Source organism: Anguilla rostrata, chromosome 9, assembly GCF_018555375.3.
Source record: "Anguilla rostrata isolate EN2019 chromosome 9, ASM1855537v3, whole genome shotgun sequence".
NCBI classification, from domain to species: domain Eukaryota; kingdom Metazoa; phylum Chordata; class Actinopteri; order Anguilliformes; family Anguillidae; genus Anguilla; species Anguilla rostrata.
Window position 1 is genome coordinate 54,294,022 of NC_057941.1, and position 20,631 is coordinate 54,314,652.

At 49.7% G+C, this 20,631-nt stretch overlaps 2 protein-coding genes across 6 annotated transcripts in view; one reads left to right on the forward strand and one right to left on the reverse strand.

Annotated features, from left to right (window-relative positions):
* Window positions 1–6,676, reverse strand: part of kcnip1b (Kv channel interacting protein 1 b) — a 47,171-nt gene extending 40,495 nt beyond the window's left edge. For 2 of the 5 annotated variants that reach the window (XM_064353083.1, XM_064353078.1), the window contains exons 1-2: window positions 5,942–6,676; window positions 2,122–4,292 (exon numbers count right to left, since the gene is read on the reverse strand). Coding sequence is in view for 1 of the 5 variants with exons in the window: in XM_064353077.1 (XP_064209147.1) it covers window positions 5,942–5,970; window positions 6,278–6,308; window positions 6,413–6,485 (133 nt within the window). In the remaining 4 variants the exon portion in view is untranslated. Of the gene's footprint in view, window positions 1–2,121; window positions 4,293–4,874; window positions 5,194–5,941 lie in introns of all 5 variants that reach the window. The other 3 variants (XM_064353077.1, XM_064353079.1, XM_064353080.1) reach the window with 3 other exon arrangements.
* A 163-nt stretch (window positions 6,677–6,839) lies between these two features.
* LOC135264334 (protein mono-ADP-ribosyltransferase PARP14-like) lies at window positions 6,840–19,385 on the forward strand. The gene is made up of 15 exons (XM_064353199.1): window positions 6,840–7,206; window positions 7,590–7,699; window positions 9,087–9,117; window positions 9,766–9,966; window positions 10,481–10,702; window positions 10,927–13,271; window positions 13,771–14,007; window positions 14,298–14,519; window positions 14,623–14,731; window positions 15,293–15,357; window positions 15,391–15,430; window positions 15,536–15,598; window positions 16,146–16,322; window positions 16,705–16,908; window positions 18,096–19,385. Exons 1-15 carry the CDS (start codon window positions 7,032–7,034, stop codon window positions 18,830–18,832), a joined length of 4,938 nt encoding a protein of 1,645 aa, XP_064209269.1. The 5' UTR covers window positions 6,840–7,031; the 3' UTR covers window positions 18,833–19,385.
* Window positions 19,386–20,631: the final 1,246 nt, after the last annotated feature.

Sequence of the window (20,631 nt, forward strand, 5' to 3'; positions counted from 1 at the left end):
TGAAGCTGCATGGAGCACAACCACAGAGGGCCCATTCTGCACATGAGAAAGAATCTGCTCTGTCTACTCTATAAGAAACATGCTTTTCACATCGTCTGCACTGCAGTCACAGGCACGCACGCACACACACACACACGCACGCACACCACACACCCCACACACACACGCACGCACACACACACACACACACACACACACGCGTGCACACACACACACACGCGCACACACACACACGCACACACACACGCGCACCACACACACACACACACACACACACACTATACAGGGACAGGTTATATAAGCTTGATGGAGCTTTTACAGCATTCTGTTTCTCACTTCACTGAGCTGGAGGAATGCTCACAGGCCACCCCTCTCTCTCTCTCTCCATCCCCCACTCCCTCTCTACCTTCTATCTATCTCATCATCCCTGTTTCTCCCTCCCCCTCTCTCCCCCTCCTCTTCAACTCTTTCCTTTCTCACTCAGTTTCCTGTTGTGCGTAATTTCAGGAATGATGGGGAGAATTAGCAATATACACATCAGTAGAGATATTCCAAACCTCCCTACCCACGGAACAAGCCGGCTACACAGAGGGCGTGAGAACAAATGCAAACTCATTCTCTAATACAGTAAGAACAGCCAACCTCTGCCAGAAACACAGAGAAAAGCAAAAAATAACAGCAGCAGCAAGAGAGTGAGAGAGAATGAGAGAGAGAGAATATTACTGTTCTGAATAGAGAAAAAAGATAAGAGGATATAGAAGTCCTTGCCAATAGTGATCTACGCAACCAATGTGTTTAGGTGAACTGACTGCAGTGCTGATGCAGCGTTGGGTTGTGATGTTGAGTGACTGCAGTGCGTAAGCAGCGTTGGGTTGTGGTGTTGAGTGACTGCAGTGCGTAAGCAGCGTTGGGTTGTGGTGTTGAGTGACTGCAGTGCGTAAGCATCGTTGGGTTGTGGTGTTGAGTGACTGCAGTGCGTAAGCATCGTTGGGTTGTGGTGTTGAGTGACTGCAGTGCTGAAGCAGCGTTGGATTGTAGTGTTGAGTGAGCAGTGCTTAGCAGCGTTGGGTGTGTGTTGAGTGACTGCAGTGCGTAAGCAGCGTGTGGTTGAGGACTGCATGGACATCGTTGGGTTGTGGTGTTGAGTGACTGCAGTGCTGAAGCAGCATTGGATTGTAGTGTTGAGTGACAGTGTTGAGGTGTTGGGTGACTGTGTTGAGGTGCACAGGATGGTAAAGCAGTGGTAAACAGCATTGTGATCATTCATATACTCTCCACCCTCAGGGCACTGCATCCACATCAGAGCCCAGAGCTTCACACGGCTCATTTATATTTCATACCCCGACTATAATTAAACACACACACCACGGTGCGTGCGGGCAGGTAAACATGCATTTTTACACGCACGCAAACGTATGTGTGCGGCTCATGATCATGTGCATGAGAAGCTGAGATACTGACATCTTCAGTGGGCTGTGCTGTGTTAGACTAAACTGTGCTGTATTACAGTGGGCTGTGCTGTATTGGAGTGAGCTGTGCTGTGTTAGACTGAGCTGTGCTGTGTTAGACTGAGCTGTGCTGTGTTAGACTGAGCTGTGCTGTATTGGACTGGGCTGTGCTGTATTGGACTGGGCTGTGCTGTATTGGACTGGGCTGTGCTGTATTAGAGCGGGCTGTGCTGTATTAAGACTGGGCTGTGCTGTATTAAGACTGAGCTGTGCTGTATTAAGACTGGGCTGTGCTGTATTAGACTGGGCTGTGCTGTATTAAGACTGAGCTGTGCTGTATTAGACTGGGCTGTGCTGTATTAGACCGAGCTGTGCTGTATTAGACTGAGCTGTGCTGCATTAGACTGGGCTGTGCTGTGTTACAGTGGGCTGTGCTGTATTGGGCTGAGCTGTGCTGTATTACAGTGGGCTGTGCTGTATTGGACTGAGCTGTGCTGTATCAGAGTGACCTGAGCTGTGTTCGGGAGAGCCTGTGGTTCTTGTGGGGAGAGCTGAATTGTCCATAAGAAGGCTGTATTGAACACAATGCAGTGAGTTTAGAGTAAGGAATCAATCATTTTCAGGGCTACCTGAATGAGCTGCAGTGGGCTGTTACCTCTCTTCTGTCACTCACCTCTCCCCACCCCCCCTCCATGGAGAACACTCTGCAGGCTGGTCACAGATTTAATATGAGGAGACAGGACAGCACCTCATCCAGAGCTTTGCCTCTTAAACCAGCAAGGAAACACACACTGACAGGGCAACTGTCCTACAAACAGAGGAGGAAAAAACAATCAAATACAAAAATGAATAAATAAAGAGTGAAAACAAATTTCTCCCCAGAAAATAAAAACACAAGGGCTCAGCAGAAATCTAATCTCTGCTGCGACTCTGTGGAGAACACTTTCCCTTTAATCTGGTGCACTAGACTCTCTGGCAGGACATGCTCCTCACCTCCCCTGTGCCACTGTGCACCGTTTATGGGGAGCACAGGCTGAATGTGCTGTGTTCATATGAATTTGCATTTGCACCCTGCAGCGTATGCTGTAAATCAGAACTACCGTCCTGTAGGTTTTCACTCCAACCCTGACAAAGCACACCTCACTCAGCAGCTAGAGAGCTCACGGGGCTGTAAATGAGTCAGGTGTACCAGATTAGGGTTGAAATAAAAGCTTACAGGACAGTAGATATTCAGGAACAGGGTTGGGCAGCCCTGCTCTAGCTGTTGAATGAGGTGTGCTTTGTTAGAGTTGGACTGAAAACCAACATTATGGTAGATCTCCCAGAACATGGCTGGGCAGGCCTGCTCTAAATGTAGCATGTCGTGGGTGTTTGAGTTTGCATCTATTGCTTCTTTAAATAACTCTCTTCCAATGAAATGTTTGATGTCACTAAGTGCAGGGGGCCTGCTGGGCCTGCTGGACCTGCTGGACCTGTGGGGTCTGTTGGGTCTACTGGACCTGCTGGGTCTGCTGGATCTACTGGACCTGCGGGGTCTGCTGGGTCTACTGGACCTGCGGGGTCTGCTGGGTCTACTGGACCTGCGGGGTCTGCTGGACCTGCTGGAGCTGCTGGGCCTGCCCACCCTGACGGGAGTGAAGTCCAGCTGCTCTGAGCGAGGAGAGTCCACTCAGCTGCGTTAGCGGAATAATGTTGCCGTGGAAACGCCCATCGGCCAGGAGAGTGACAGCTTGTGTGCAAATAAGGACAAGGTGGAGCTGAACCGTTATCGTGGCATCAAGGCCAACACCGCTGAGCAAGTCAGGTGACCTGGGTTGAGCCTGCGGCAGGCTGGGTAAAGAGCCATGGTTACATACAGGTCATTACCATGGTAACGTAGTGTCAAAAGTGAATGCAGCAGCAGCAGGTGAAATATTTGGGTAGATGGTAGAGGTGCAGCCTGAGCTCTCCTTGGTTATGATGCTTCTCGCTGGTCCGATAAAACTTTCATTAAGACTGAGTACTATCACTGCTAACCTGCTCAACACCATCAGGCCATGCTCATTAAAAACAACCATGGAAAATTAAAGTACTGCATTTTTTAAATTATGTGTTGTGGTTGCTGCGGTTACAGTTGTTTTATTATGGGCTGCAGAGGAGTTGTCCTGCGTAAAGGAGGAGCAACCCCCTAACCCTACGGTCACAAGGGGCAACACAGGAGGGAGATAAACCCCCATTATGAGTTTCAGCACCTGCAGAGCTCCTGCCTGAAGCCTGCACCACAGCACCAGCGAACCTCCACACCGCTCCTGCACAGATCTCCTCCTGCACAGATCCCTCTCCTGCACAGATTCTCCTCCTGCACAGATCCCGCTCCTGCACAGACCTCCTCCTGCACAGATCTCCTCCTGCACAGATCTCCTCCTGCACAGATTCTCCTCCTGCACAGATCCCGCTCCTGCACAGATCCCGCTCCTGCATAGATTCTCCTCCTGCACAGATCCTCCTCCTGCACAGATCCCTCTCCTGCACAGATTCTCCTCCTGCACAGATCCCGCTCCTGCACAGACCTCCTCCTGCACAGATCTCCTCCTGCACAGATCTCCTCCTGCACAGATTCTCCTCCTGCACAGATCCCGCTCCTGCACAGATCTCCTCCTGCATAGATTCTCCTCCTGCACAGATCCCGCTCCTGCACAGACCTCCTCCTGCACAGATCTCCTCCTGCACAGATCTCCTCCTGCACAGATTCTCCTCCTGCACAGATCCCGCTCCTGCACAGATTCCCCTCCTGCACAGATTCCCCTCCTGCACAGATTCCCCTCCTGCAGATTCCCCTCCTGCAGATTCCCCTCCTGTACAGGACTAGTAAAACAGCTCATTTGCACACAGCTACACCACTCACTGAACACCAGACTGCAGTCTCACTGAAAAGGCACTGTGCATTTGTCCCAACAGGACGGTCCTCTCAACTCTCCTTCAGAGCTGCTGACAAATCCTGCTAATGCAGACTTTGCTGCCATCTACTGGTTAAAATAATTACCTACACCTCCTGCTGCCACATAATGAATATTCACACATTCTTTTTTTCCCAGTGTACTTATGAGTGACATCTGTGCAAATTCTGCTCAGTTCATTCAGCATTTCAAAACACACCAAATTTAATCACTGCCTACAGACTGACACTTGTATTAACTTCAGATCAGTTAGCCTGGCACACAAACTGACTCCAGACTAGTTAGCCTGACACTGAAACTGAAACCAGATCAGTTAGCACGCCTGACAGAAAATGTTCAACTAGTTCAGAGTCCAGTACCAATCTCTGGGAGTAATCTTGGCTGCACGTACTGAGATGCAGACCTAATCAGACCAAGGCATCGTTATGACAGATTACATCCACTTTTTCTTTTGACGCGTCTGTGTGACAGTTTATCGGAAACATCTTACCTTATTTTGGATTAATCAAATACCATCTCTAATGTGCCCATCTTGATGTAACAAAAGTCCTGTAGGTTTTCTCTCCAACCCTAACAAAGCAAACCTCATTCAACAGCTAGAGATCTTGTTGAGCTGCTAATTAGTAGAGCCAAGTGTGCCAAATTAGGGTTGGAATGAAAACCTATAGGATGGTAGATCTCCAGGAACAGGGTTGGCTACCACTGGTCGAACTGAGGAACAGCCGGTACGCGGAAGCTGTCTCCAGTTCTTGTACATCTCGATCGGTCTAACCCAGCTGCAGGAGTAGCTCTATGCCTTAATCGCAATCCTGGGAAAACAGACACCCACAAGATTGACGAGGAAGGCGTTTTGGACATTGAATGTTATTTTTACATTTTGGTTAATATCTGTGGTTACACAAATAGTTTCACAGAGTTACTCCTGATAACTGGATGGATAAGTATCCAACCAAATATAATGACATTCAACTTGATAGTGGATTTTGGTAATGCCCTTTCCTTAATTGATACATGGTCAGTATTTAACCCATGCTCTAGAGCAGGGGTGGGCAATTCCAGTCCTGGAGGGCCGGTGTGTTTGCAGGTTTTTGTTTCCACCAATTACTCATGATGAGCTAATTGGCTGTACACACCAACACTGGTTCACTCGTAAATTAGATCACAGTAAAACATCTCATATACAGACACAAGAACAGTCTTTGGCTGTCCTTCATGCACTTTTCAAGAAATGCAGGTGAAATGCCAGATGGCGTAAATGTTAGGGGTAATTAAGTAATTAATGCCAGAAGTTGGCATGAAAACCAGAAACAGATACGGCCCTCATTGCCCACCCCTGCTCTAGAGTCTAGATAATATTCCTGGTTCAAACTGAATTTTTATTCCAAAGCCTATTAGATAGGAAGGTCTTCTATTTCTAGTGCTTCACTTACTCAACAATACTTGATGTATTTGAAGTTGAAACCAAAAGAAAGGCGCTTTAGCTGACCCCTTAAACAACGGTGAATACAGAGGTATTCGGACCTTCATTTCAGAAACAAAATAAAATACACAACTTACCTCTTTTTGTTCGGTCTCCACCATGTGACCTGCAGGGATTTAAACTTGTAATTCAATGGTTCTCCTTTAGGGGTCCCCGTAGACACTCCAGAGGCAGTCAGTTGACTGATCATACAACCGAGTTTCTAATTTATAAAACAATTAGGTGATCTAATATGGGGAGAGTCAGGAAGGAAAGTGAACATGGATGGAGGTTTTAATGCTATAAAAAGCATGTCTGTGAGAGTGGTCCTCACTCTCGGTCCTGCACCCGCTGGTTTTCGTTATTACTCAGCACCTGAGCAGCACAGCAATGGATCAGTTAAAGCAGCTGATTACACAGTTAATTCGGGTCACCTGGTTTGTCGGGTCTGAATCAGCCACTGATCTGAAGAAAAAAACACACAACGCAGACTGTGGCTATCCGGGACCAGGTTTGAGTATCACTGCAGTAAAAATAAATAAAAAAAATAAAAAAAATAATAACCCCACCTAAAAAGTCGCACAGGCGATGATGCGCTTCCCTCCAACAATAGTAATTACATGCCGAGGGAAGCAGATACATTTAAACATTGTATTAAAACAGACAACCGTTATATTCTGGCATGTTAACGATCTGCTGCCATTTGATTACACTGTAGCATTTATGACTATGCATGGAAAAGAAACTGTCAAAATGTGTTTTCTGAAAGATCGCCAAAAGAAGTTAGACCTCCCTAACATAAAACTAAGTATTTTTATGGTTGATCGAAAGGTAGACTAGAACTATACGGTAAAAAAAAAAAAGTTGTTAGAAAAGCAAATGTCTGAAGTCTCAAACTGCATTTGATATATTTTTAAACGCCCTGTCTCTGTTTTCTAAATCTTTAAAAATTGCATAACGCACACATGTACAAAAATTATTATATATAAAACGTGTGCGCTGAAGTTTGGCTATTTGTGTTTCTTAGCGAGAGTGCCGTCAAAAATTGTCGGAAGTTAAATAAGAAACCTGTTGTTTTAAGTACTGTCCTGAAAGCCTGGCAAAGATTTCCATTCGAGGCAAATCAAAAGCGAAACTGAACGCAGCAGATCACCAAGTCAAAGAAAACAAAACTTGCGTTCATTCGACATGGAGGACTACCAGTATCCAGTCACCGTCACGGGCGAATGGGGCTCTAACCCCCCGAAAGTGATAAAGAACAAACTACAGATATACTTTCAGAGCAAAAAGAAGTCGGGCGGCGGAGACTGTCACGTTGAGTTTACCGGCCGATGCGCTACTGTCCACTTTAAATCCGAAGACGGTATGGAAACGCAGTCAAACCGCGCTCGATTGCTACATCGCGTATAAAAACGGAAGTAATACGTTTGTGGAAATGGGTTACCTATGTAACGCGATTACAAGTCAATCATTATTATTTATTCAATTTGTGCAAAATTAATGCGCGTGCTCTTTGTTTGATGTAATCTAATGCAATCTAATGCGAGCAGAAAACCACAACCACTGAAAAGTTGGCGAGCCCCCTCTAGCGGACAGCTGCAGTAGCCTACTTTAGTTCGGCTGTATTGTGTTTTTCAGGTTAAATAGTTTCAATGTAATTTTTACTGACTATATTTCCCTTTCATTGAACTAATTTGGCTGACTGTTTATATTATATGCATGTTTTAATTTCCACTATTAATACAGCCAGGGAAAGAGTCCTTGCGAAAGAAGACCACGAACTCGCAGTATCAGACGAAACGAAACTGCGACTTTCTCTGTGCGCGGAATACCCACAAGAGGCGGTTCCTGGGGCGGTGAGTTTCGATTCACTACTTTATATAATCAATCAACTTTCCAGTTTAGGAGATAAATATTAAATATAGAACCCTACTAATATTTGTATTGTATGCCAATATAAACATACCAGAGTTACAGTGCATAACTGAATGGATGAATGTCTTGGTAGCCTATTTTATCGAGTTTCATCGTGATCGACTTTAATCATTTGACGCCACAAACACCTGCAACAACCAGTTACAGGCAGTTATACAGATGAGTCACTTATCCCCCGAACATCGGAGCTTGATTGGTTCCGACGCTGAGAGAGAGAACAATAAATCTCAGCCAGTTAAAGCAGGATACCGCTTACTGTCATAGCTCATAGAATGTACATTGGACTTCGTATTGCGTCCGTTGCAGGAAATGACGTGCATAATCACTGGTATTAATTATTCGTTGTATGCTCACTTATTTGGGTCCACGAGTTGATTCGCTATTCGGATATAAAGACCTGAGTGTGTGAATACATAGTACACTGGCGTAATGCTATGACCAAGTGACATCAACATTGTAAGCAGTTGTAGCACCTAGAATAAGACCGTAAGCAACGACGGGTGCGCCTATGGTGACTGTGAATTAATCTGTGCTCTTTTGCGCACGCGTGAATTTGAATCGCTCTCGTTTGCCACCGTAGCTTGTTGATCTACGTACACGTCGATGCGTAAAGTTCCTAATGTGGGTGTAGCGAATGCTGAGATGCAAAGTGGTGATCTCGCCACTGTTTAATTACCAATCCAAAGATCATTAACCTGAGGAAAGAAGTCCCTTACGAAAGAAATCTCGTGAAATGAGCCCTTTCACATGTGAATTAAAATATTAAATGTGAACTAGGTATTTTCTCAAGTGATTGGCATTTTTCACGTGAATGACAATTTCCGCATGTGAAAAGAAAACAGGTGATTTTCACGTGATTTTTTCTGAAGGGAGTGTCCCTGGCACATTTTCTGCAATAGCATTTATTGATTGTGCAGATATAAACTGGTTAATTTGGAACAAACCCTCTAATTTTTGAATGGCTCTTTCACTCAGTAATTTGAAAACAATGACATGGATGTGGACCACCTTTGGTAGCAGTAATGATTAAGCATAATGAAACCAAAACAACAGCCAAAAGGCTGGTGGCCTTTCTGAACGGACAGGGAATCCCACAGGGACAGATGAGGACCTGAACATATCCTACCCTGAGTCTTAACCAAAGACAAACAGGGTAAACTCCTGTTTTATCGTCAGTGTGTTGCTATATTTGTCTGGCAGTGTATATGTTCTGTGTCCGTATTTTGCCCCAGTGACAAAAATGTCTACAGCATCATCTTCACCAAGATATTCACATAATTTCATATTTTGTTATTGTTATTTTTTCAGGGAGTGGGTGACAGTAAAACTGCAGAATCAGGTACAGTGATTTTCTGCATGATGGAGCATATTTCACATTATGTACATGTCTTTCTAATTGTCTACAACCTTGTTTTGAAAAACCTGAAAGTGGTCATAATTTATTCCACTATTGATTTTATTGTAACGTTACATGTAACATGCCATCCTTTTTATAGCATTCGAAAAGAGCCCCTCATTAAATAGTCATTATGTGAGTGTATTTATCTTTTCCATATGGGAGGGCTTTTAATATTTGATATTAGATAGGGTGTTTATGAAACTCTGTGTTGGACAGGATGTTTATTAATGTTAAAGGTGTTTATTAAACTCTGAGCTGGACAGGGTGTTTATTAATGTTTATGTTTATGTTATGTTTATTAGGGTGCTGTTACCATGGTTACTGTAAGTGACAGTGAGCAGTGTAGGGTGTTGTTACCATGGTTACTGTAAGTGACAGAGAGCAGTGCAGGGTGCTGTTACCATAAGCTTATCAGTCAGGTGATGGTGAGTTTGATGAACTGATGGACTCAGCCTTGAGTTCAGATTAACATCAGACTGACCAGCCTGAGGGATTGCCAGGCTCTATGAGCCCTGGATGAGAAAGTAATGAGAAACGCATGCATGTGCACGTGACATGAAAGACTTCCTGGTCCTACCTGCATTTCAGGTGTGCTGGAGGACATACAGACTGACTCAGTGGAACATGGCCAAGCCACAGCTGTGCTGTTGGAGAACGTGCCGGAAAAGCTAACCAGAGAGCTCCTGGGCTTGACGGTGGAGAACATCTGCAGTGTTTCTGAGCGGGACTACTCTCTGGAAGTGATTCGGGATGTGAGCGCTGCCGTGGTAACCTTCATCCACCCTGCTGGTAAGAGAAGAGGGGAGCGGGTTAACACACCAGGGCTGAATGGGGAACAGCTGCACAGGGCTGAATGGGGAACAGCTGCACAGGGCTGAATGGGGAACAGCTGCACAGGGCTGAATGGGGAACAGCTGCACAGGGCTGAATGGGGAATAGCTACACAGGGCTGAATGGGGAACAGCTGCACAGGGCTGAATGGGAGAACAGCTACACAGGGCTGAATGGGGAACAGCTGCACAGGGCTGAATGGGAGAACAGCCGCACAGGGCTGAATGGGGAACAGCTGCACAGAGCTGAATGAGAGAACAGCCGCACAGGGCTGAATGGGGAACAGCCGCACAGGGCTGAATGGGAGAACAGCTGCACAGAGCTGAATGGGGAACAGCTGCACAGAGCTGAATGGGGAACAGCTGCACGGGGCTGAATGAGAGAACAGCTGCACGGGGCTGAATGAGAGAACAGCTGCACAGGGCTGAATGGGGAACAGCGCACAGGGCTGAATTCTGTGTTCTTCCTGCAGCCGCAGAGCGGTTCCGGTCTAGGTGTGGTGGGCACAGCCGGCTCCAGCAGTACCAGCTGCGCTGCCGGGTTCTGGAGCCCAGCTGCAGTGTGTGGGTGGAGGACCTGCCCCCCCAGGCGGAGCCGGAGGTGCTGGAGCTCTACTTTGAGAAGGACCGCGTGGCGGACATTCGGCTGATCCCAGATCAACAGGCCGCCGTTGTCACGTTCCAGGACCCCAAAGGTGCCCCGGCGTATCCATGACGACATGCATCCAACAGTTCTAATATATTGTCCTTGTCGCACAGAAACCTTGTGTCCTGAATTGTGTTTTTCACATTATATTTTGGTCTCATGTGGTGCTGAAGCAGTGTATGAGCTCTTAGTGCCCAGGGCATGCACAGTGTAGCTCAGTGATCTGATCTGTGTGAGATGTGCGCTTTTGACCGCCGTGTTGTTGTGTCTCAGCTGCAGAGGCCGTGCTGCAGAGGACGCACCGTATCTACAGAGTGCCGGTGAGGGTGTATCCGTACGAGCCGGACCTGCGCACGCCGCTGTACGGCCCGGACCGGCCCGAGTGGCAGCTCCCCGAGCCCGTCACCGAAAGCCTGCACCCTGCCCTGGGGAACTTCCTGCTCCTGGAGGACCAGCAGACTGCCATCAGCGCTTCGATGCGCACGCTGTTCTGCCAGGTGGAGCTTAGCTCCGCCCACGCCAAGCTTCGCCCACTGCCGGGCCTGCTGAAGCAGCCGGGCCTGACGGCCAATCGCATGGAGGCCTGGAGGGGCGATGCCGCGCGGGCGTTCCGCGACGCTTTGGCCCGCTACCGCTGCATCGAGTGCCCCGTCAGCGCGGGCGTGTGGAAGGAGGCGGAGTCTGAGATCCGCCAGGCGGTGGGCAAGCGTGCCATTCTGCTGCCAAATCTGCCCAGTGGGGCGGTGGCCATCGCTGGGCTGGCGGAAGAGGTGGAGCGGATCCAGGGGTCGGTGGAGCGGATCGTGCAGCGGGCGGCCGCTCGGCTGGAGCGGGAGAGGGACGGGATGTCGGAGGAGATCGTCCTGTCCCCGGGCATGCACCACCTCCTGCAGCAGGCCGGCCTGGGCCCCGCCGCCCAAAGGTACCCCGGCCTGGGCGTGAGCTACAGCAGCGAGGCGGGCCGGCTGGTCCTGCGGGGGCTGCCCGCGGAGGTGCTGGCGCTGAAGAGCTGGGTGCTGGAGCGGAGGCTGGAGATGAGGCAGCGGCCGGTGGAGCTGCAGCCGGAGCTCCGGGCCTTCCTGAGCGACGCGGGCTGCGAGGAGCTCTCCCGCCAGCTCTTCACCGCCGGCGGCGTCGGCGCCGTGTGCCAGGTGGAGAACGAGGGGCCGGTGCTGCTGGGGGCGAGTGAGCAGGCGCTGTCCAAAGCGGGCCGGCTCCTGCAGGAGGCGCTGGGGTGCGAGAGCGTGGAGGTGGAGGACGAGGCGGTGCTGCTGACGCCGGAGTGGGCGGAGCTGAGAACGCGGCTGGCGGGCGTGCGCGACTCGGCGGGGCGGAGCAGGCTCTGCATCCAGCCGGGCCGACGGGGGGGCGTGAGCGTGGCCGGGTTTCGGCGGGAGGTGAAGGAGGCGACCGAGCGCCTGGCCGAGTTCCTCAAAGAGTACTCCCGCACCGAAGAGGCCGTCCCCCTGCGATCGATCGCCACCCTCGTCTTCCTCCGGGACCACAAGGCTTCCGCCTGGAGGAGGCAGGCGGAGGCTGAGGGGGTGCGCGTGCGCTTTCAGCGGGGGGGCCGACGGGGGGGCCCGCGGGTGGTGCTGGCCGGGGCCCGGCTCCGGGTTCAGGGCCTGAAGGGCCTCTTTTCCCAGCTGGACTCCGCCCTCTTCACCGACCAGCTGACCGTCGTCAAACCTGGGGCCCGCAAGTACTTCCTGGAGGAGAAGCTGTCCTCCGTCCTAATGAAGGAGAAGGGCTGCCTGGTGGTGCTGCAGGATGAGGGCAAGCAGGAGGAAGAGGAGGAGGAGGAGGAGGGTGGGGGTGCGGAGTGCGTGCAGGTGGAGACGGAGTCCGGTGTGCTGGTGACGGTGGGCCGGGCGGACATCACGCGCTTCGCGGGGGACGCGGTGGTGAACGCCGCTAACGAGGACCTGCGGCACTACGGCGGGCTGGCGGGGGCGCTGCTGGAGGCCGCCGGGCAGGCGCTGCAGGACGCCAGCGACGCGTATGTCCGCGCCCACGGCCCACTGCGCCCCGGAGACGCCGCCATCACCGCCGCCGGCCGCCTGCCCTGCAGGCACGTGGTGCACGCCGTGGGCCCGCGCTACTCCAGCTCCGACCCCGCCCGCTCCGTGGAGCTGCTGGCCCGGGCCGTGAGGCGCAGCCTGGCGCTGGCCGAGCGGCACGGTTGCGTCTCCATCGCCCTCCCGGCCGTCAGCTCGGGGATATTCGGCTTCCCGCTAGAGCGCTGTGCCGACACCATCGCCAGAGCCGTGCGGGAGCACTGCCAGGAGCGCCGCCCCGCCTCGTCCTCGCTCGCCAAAATACACCTGCTCAACAACGACGACAGAACCGTCCGGGCCATGGCCCAGGCCGTGAGGACCATGTTCACCGACATGCGCCCCCAAGCGCTGTCCCAGCCCAGGAAGTCCCCTGGGCCTGAACGGAAGAGAGAGAGGACCGCCCCGCGAGCTGCAGAATGGAACAGTCCCCCTGAGAGGCCCTGGAGCTCTGCTGACCACAGCTGGGATAAACCATCTGAGAGCAGGGGGGAGCTCGAGACAAAGCACACTAAAGAGGGCCTGCTGATAGTCCTCAGGAGAGGAAACATTGAGGATGCTGCAGTGAGTAAAGTTAATCTGTCTGAAGGCAAGGTGTAAAATGGGGCACATCTATCTGAGGGAGAGGTGTAAAATGGGTCACATCTATCTGAAGGAGGGAGAGGTGTAAAATGGGTCACATCTGTTTGAGGGAGGGAGAGGTGTAAATGGCTCACATGATGGGAGAGGTTAATTGGTCACATCTATCTGAAGGAGGGAGAGGTGTAAAATGGGTCACATCTATTTGAAGGAGGGAGAGGTGTAAAATGGGTCACATCTATCTGAAGGAGGGAGAGGTGTAAAATGGGTCACATCTGTCTGAGGGAGGGAGAGGTGTAAAATGGGCCACTTCTGTGTATGCGAGAGGTGTAAAATGGGTCACATCTATGTGAGGGAGAGGTGTAAAATGGGTCACATCTATGTGAGGGAGAGGTGTAACATGCGTGACATTTTTGCTGAATTAGCTGTGACACGCCTGTGCTGCTCTTTTCTGTGACACACATGTACCCGTGTCTCCTGACAGACGGACGTGATTGTGAACACGATCTCTGCGGACCTGGACCTGAGTATGGGCGCGGTCTCCAAGGCCCTCCTGCAGGCCGCGGGCCCGGAGCTCCAGGGCGCGGTCAGACGGCAGGGCGGGGGCGGGGGCGTGGCCGAGTACGGGGCCGTCCTGCACACGGATGGATTCCGCCTGAGCAGCGACATCTTCCACACCGTCTGTCCGCCCTGGGACAGCGGGCTGGGCAAGGCCCAGGAGGTACAGCCGCACCCCGCGAATACTTCACCTGCAGAGGTTTCACCTGGGCACACCTGCTGCCAATCACAAGGCTGACCTGGGCACACCTGCTGCCAATTCAGGGCACTGCGCTCTCAGGGTTGTGCAGGGCACTGCACTCTCAGGGTTGTGCAGGGCACTGCGCTCTCAGGGTTGCACTCTCAGGGCTGTATAGGGCACTGCATTCTCAGGGCTGCACTCTCAGGGCTGTATAGGGCACTGCACTCTCAGGGCTGTGCAGGGCACTGCAGGGGTGTGTTTGTGTGTTGCAGATGCTGATCCACATGGTGAAGGTGTGCTTGATGGATGCAGAGAAGCAGAGGGCCAAGTCTCTGGCCTTCCCTGCCATCGGCACCGGCAACTTGGGCTTCCCCAAACCGCTGGTGGCCAAAATCATGCTGTCGGAGGTCCAGGCCTTCAGCCACAAGAGGGCCCCCAGGCACCTGCGGAAAGTGGTGTTCATGGTGCACCCCAGTGATGCCCAGTCTGTGGAGGTGAGCGGTCTTTAACTGGCTGCTCTGCTTTCTCTGACCTCTCATCCTCTGCTTTATCTGATCTCGTCTCATCCTCTGCTTTCTCTGATCTCGTCTTGTCCAGTGCTTTGTGAGGGAGTTCAGAGGTCAGGCTCCTGGACACAGAGGACCCAGCAGACCCCCTTCCAGCCAATCGCAACAGGAGAAATTCCATGCTGGCCAATCACAGCGAGGTCTGTCACATTCCCTGTTATCTCCTGACACCACATTACAGTCACTAAGCAGACCCTCTCATCCAGAGTGACGTACAGAAGTGGAGAACAGCAGTGTTAGCGCGGTGAATACAGCGGTTTAATCTGTAATATAAGAGAAACCACATTTTAATGTTCTGCACCAGGTTTCTCAGTGAGTCTAGCATACCTCGATCAGACGCCTTTTAAAAAGAAAAGGGATGGATGAAACATGCCAGAGATTATATCTGTATCTGAATTCCTTGCTTTCTTCCATTACATTACATTACATTACATTATAGGCATTTAGCTGACGCTCTTATCCAGAGCGACTTACAACAGTGCAACCAAACTCAGGATCAAGTCCACTTAAGTCCATTGAATAAAATGTAGATAAAAAGCCTTTACTATAGTAGCATACAGTAAGGAGACACAAGATAGTCTGAACCAAAGTCTTCCAAACACCTCCTCCTACTTCCAAACACCTCCTCCTACTCCTCCTCTCTTCCTGCTCCTCCTGGTTCTCCCCTCCTCCTGCTCCTCCTGCTCCTCCCCTCCTCCCAGCCTTCTTTGGCCTGGTCTCCAGCCCCACCCTGGGGTCCCGCATGACTCCGTCCCACCTGCCTGAGGTCTTACGCGAATCACCGCAGCCCTGACCATCATGCGTGAACTCCTCCAATGACACCTTCTCCCTGAAAACAGGTGAGCATGTCAGGTGTGTAGCTCTTTTGAGATGTGGGAGGGCATGGTGGGGAAGGATCATGGGAGCTCATAGGTACCCTGGGGGTTTGTGTGTTTCTTATGCAGGTGTGTCTAAGGCCATTCTGGATGCAGCTGGCCCAGATGTGGAGGATGAGTGTGCACAGTTAGGTGAGCACTGCACAGCCAATGGGAGAAGCTGATACCATGTTTAAGTGAGATGCACAGAATATGGAAAGTTATATTGTTATCTGGGTTCAAGTATGTGAATTTATATGTGGATTGTTCTGTCATGATGGTTTATGTGATGTTGTACATGTATGTGGGTTCTATATGTGGGTTCTGTGTGTGGCTTCTGTGGGTTCTGTATGTGAGTTGCGTGTGTGGGTTCTGTATGTGGGTTCTGTGTGTGGCTTCTGTGTGTGTGTTCTGTATGTGGGATGGTTCTGTGTGTGGGTTCTGCATGTAGCTTCTGTGTGCGGGTTCTATATGTGTGTTCTGTGTGTGGCTTCTGTGGGTTCTGTATGTGAGTTCTGTATGTGGGTTCTGTGTGTGGGTTCTGTATGTAGCTTCTGTGTGTGTGTTGTGTATGTGGGATGGTTCTGTGTGTGGGTTCTGTATGTAGCTTCTGTGTGTGGGTTCTATATGTGTGTTCTGTGTGTGTGGGATGGTTCTGTGTGTGGGTTCTGCCTGTCAGACGGTCCCTTTTGGTCTCCAGGCTCCCAGCCGCACAATGGGCTGATTGTGACTCGGTCTGGGAACCTGCGCTGTGAAAACATCATCCACACTGTGGTGCAGAGCGACCCGGCCAATATCAGGGGTGTGGTTCTGCAGGTGCTCCAGGTGTGTGAGCAGATGAAGGCTTCTTCTGTAGCCTTCCCCGCGTTCGGCACAGGTAAGCTCCCTCAAACAGCCATCAATACTCTGTTTCTCTGTTGCTAGACACTGCTCTCTCTCCATCTCTACATGCTGCTCTCTCTCCATTTATACATGATGCGCTCTCTCTCTCTTTCTTTCTCTCTCTACATGCTGCGTTCTCTCTCAATACCAGTGGTGGTTTCCAACCCTATTCCTGGAGATCTATCGACCCACAAGTTTTCTCTCCAACCCTAACAAAGCACTCATTAAACAGCTAGAGATCTGGTTGAGCTGCTAATTGGTAGAATCAGGTGTGCTTTGGGAGGGTTGGAGTGAAAACCTGCAGGACGGCAGATTTCCAGGAACAGGGTTGGCAGCCCTGCTCTACAGGCTTCCCCCTCTCTGATTGGCTGTTTCAGGTCAGGGTGGAGTTAGCCCCCCACTGGTGGCAGAAGCAATGATCAGTGCTGTGGCAGACTTTGTGAAGAAGACTGGCCGACATTTGAAGTCTGTGAAGATCGTTATTTTCCAGCCAGAGATGGTGTCTGATTTCCACAAGAGCATGAAGAAGAGGGAGGGCGGGGACCTGCCTGTGGAGAAGAATATTATTACTAAAGCGATAGGTGAGAGGAGTGTGTGTTTACTAAAGCGATAGGTGAGAGGAGTGTGTGTTTACTAAAGCGATAGGTGAGAGGAGTGTGTGTTTACTAAAGCGATAGGTGAGAGGAGTGTGTGTTTACTAAAGCGATAGGTGAGAGGAGTGTGTGTTTACTAAAGCGATAGGTGAGAGGAGTGTGTGTTTACTAAAGCGATAGGTGAGAGGAGTGTGTGTTTACTAAAGCGATAGGTGAGAGGAGTGTGTGTTTACTAAAGCGATAGGTGAGAGGAGTGTGTGTTTACTACAGCGATAGGTCAGAGGAGTGTGTGTTTACTAAAGCGATAGGTCAGAGGAGTGTGTGTTTACTAAAGCGATAGGTGAGAGGAGTGTGTGTTTACTAAAGCGATAGGTGAGAGGAGTGTGTGTTTACTAAAGCGATAGGTGAGAGGAGTGTGTGTTTACTAAAGCGATAGGTCAGAGGAGTGTGTGTTTACTAAAGCAACAGGTGAGAGGAGTGTGTGTGTTTACTAAAGCGATAGGTGAGAGGAGTGTGTGTTTACTAAAGCGATAGGTGAGAGGAGTGTGTGTTTACTAAAGCAATAGGTGAGAGGAGTGTGTGTGTTTACTAAAGCGATAGGTGAGAGGAGTGTGTGTTTACTAAAGCGATAGGTCAGAGGAGTGTGTGTTTACTAAAGCGATAGGTGAGCGGAGTGTGTGTGTTTACTAAAGCAATAGGTGAGAGGAGTGTGTGTGTTTACTAAAGCGATAGGTGAGAGGAGTGTGTGTTCACTAAAGCGATAGGTCAGAGGAGTGTGTGTTTACTAAAGCGATAGGTGAGAGGAGTGTGTGTTTACTAAAGCGATAGGTCAGAGGAGTGTGTGTTTACTAAAGCGATAGGTGAGCGGAGTGTGTGTGTTTACTAAAGCAATAGGTGAGAGGAGTGTGTGTGTTTACTAAAGCGATAGGTGAGAGGAGTGTGTGTTCACTAAAGCGATAGGTCAGAGGAGTGTGTGTTTACTAAAGCGATAGGTGAGCGGAGTGTGTGTGTTTACTAAAGCAACAGGTGAGAGAAGAGTGTGTTTAATGTAGTTAGGGATGAGAAGAGAAGCAGTGTAGAAGTGTGTTTTCTAAAATCTCCACTTGTATCCTGTCTCACCATCAATAATCTCACCATCTGTTGTTCTTCTGTGTTTATTTGTATTAATTTTGCAGAAAAGGTCAGCAGCTTCTTAATGCCTGGGGGCGGAGAGAGCAGGAATGAGGAGGAGCGGTTTGTGTTGAAGAGGGAGGGGTTTGCGTCGGAGAGGGAGGGGTTTGCGTCGGAGAGGGAGGGGTTTGCGTCGGAGAGGGAGGGGTTTGCATTGGAGGGGGAGGAGTTTTCTCCAGCGGTGTTTGAGCTGTGTGGAGAGAGCTCCGGGGCGGTGTGGGGGACCTGTGACGAGCTGAAGCGCCTCCTGATGAAGGAGCAGACGGAGCAGATCCTGCGCGACCCGGGCGTGGCCTTGCTGACCCCGCGGCACCGCCACGCCCTGCAGGAGCTGCAGAGGAGGCTGACCGTGCGCATCCAGCTGGAGAGCCAGAGCGGCCTGCCCTGCGTGCGCCTGGAGGGCCTAACCCACGACGTGCGCACCGCCGAATCCTGTGTGCGGCGCATGATCCGCGAGGCGGAGGAGGCGGAGGAGGCGGAGAGCCGCAGGAGGGAGGCCGTCCGGCTCCAGGAACGGGTCGAGTGGCGGTACGAGGACAGGGGCACGTTCAGGCCCTTCGACCTCCACACCAACCTCACACTGGAGCGGGCCTTCGAGAACCAGCAGGTTCTCCTGAGAATCTATATAAACGACATCGAGCATGAGGTCGACCTGGTCCGTAAAAAGGCCTGCGCTTATGGAAAAGAGGTGGCTCTGAGGAGACGGGAACTGAGAGACGACTTTTATGGGCCCAGGCCATGAGGTCTCCTCCCCAGAGGAACTCTGGGAAATATGCAAATGTGTACGACATTACCCACATTACCTAACAGTGAATCTCAGGGTAGCCCTCGCTGTGGAGCCCTGTACAGAAATACCACCCAAACCACTCAGCTCCTTCTGAGATTCAGCAGCTTCAGCTGCTCTATAAAATCATATTCTTTAATCACCTGACAGCAAACAAGCTGTTATTTAACACAAAAAATGATCATAATTACAGGTAAAATGTGAGTTAAACTGCACCAATGAGTCTTTATAAATGAATACCTTTATCTTTCACTCAAAATGTACACTGTCTGGTTTGTGAAAGCCAGTACAGGAATTCTATATACTTACTGTGGACCAGTCCTTATACTGTTTATCTGTTACTGGTTGTTTGAAATTGTCATGTCACATTTGGGCCTTGTGTTCTGTTTGACATCTTGAGATGAGTTCACTCTGAAAGTGACCAAGAGAGGGACTAACAGCCCTTTTAGATGTTTGCTTGTATGAAATGCCTTGAACATGTTATATTAAACATTTGATTTCCTCACTGAAAGCAATGTGTGCTCAGCATATTTATTTTAGATGCTGTGAGTGCAGATGACAGAACCGAACGAGTGTGTGGAGAGAGAAGAAGAGAGGGCTCAGCAGTGAGCCCTGTGGGACACCTGTCAAGAGGGGGGGCACCTGGCCGGTTCAATCTGCAGGATATGAGTCAAACCTTTAGAGGACAGAGGCAGGATTATCATCTCCAGAAGGTCCAGGAGAAGGACCCGGTGGGTGATGGTACTGAATGCAGCCAAATTTAATTCCATTTTAAATACGCAGTGATTTTAACTCAGATTGACCTTCATTATTAAAGCCTAAAATTCATTTATTTTATCTTTCTAAATGAATCACTTCTTTATTCTTTACTTTTAAGTTATGCATCTGGGTCAAAGCACTGAGAACATCTGTTGAGCAAGTGTGATTGTCAATCTCTAATGTCTCCATGGTTTATACTCAAACCGTTCATAATCTATAGCCAAGGACAGAATGCTGTGAATTCTGATTGATTGGCATATTGATTTGTTAATTTGTTTATTTATTTGTTGGAACACACAAGTCGCTCACTGTCCCTCCTCTGTTTCCTCCACCTATCTAAAGGTTTTTTGTAAACAAAGCATGCAGTCAGTTAAACTGAGGACTTGATGACGTGAAAACACAGCAACACAATCACACAGCTTCGCAGCTACGCTTCTATAGCAATGCTAAGTGTTCTTTTTCTATACCTTTACTTATGTGAAATTTGTGAAGTTGGCAGAATAAATATAAGTCTGTCACTGGCATGTCTGTTTATTCAGTTTAAGGAACTGCCCTAAGTCTCTCCTATCCTCTGTGGGAAATTCACGCACACTTCCAGCAATAAAAACATGATAATATAGCAATAACATCACTCAAGCATGTTATGGAAAATTATTGAATTAGAACATTTAAACATTATCTATAACCTCCATTTTTATGACAAATAGCTTGTGGGATTATCCATGCCATTAATTTTGTTTATTGAATTTTTTCACATGGAACATTTGTATATCTTTTGCATTTTTACACAGTAAAGCCATTCCATTCAGTGATTCGTTTTGTCATTGGCTTTTACATTCAATGCTCAAAAAATGTGAAAACATTTTATAGAAACTGCCGCGAAACAAAATGAAATCGTCGAGACAAATCCTTTGACATTTAACTACAAGACCCACAAACAACTTCATCACTTCGTACCACGTTTTCCTCTGCGAGGCTTTCAAGCACCAATGACTGAG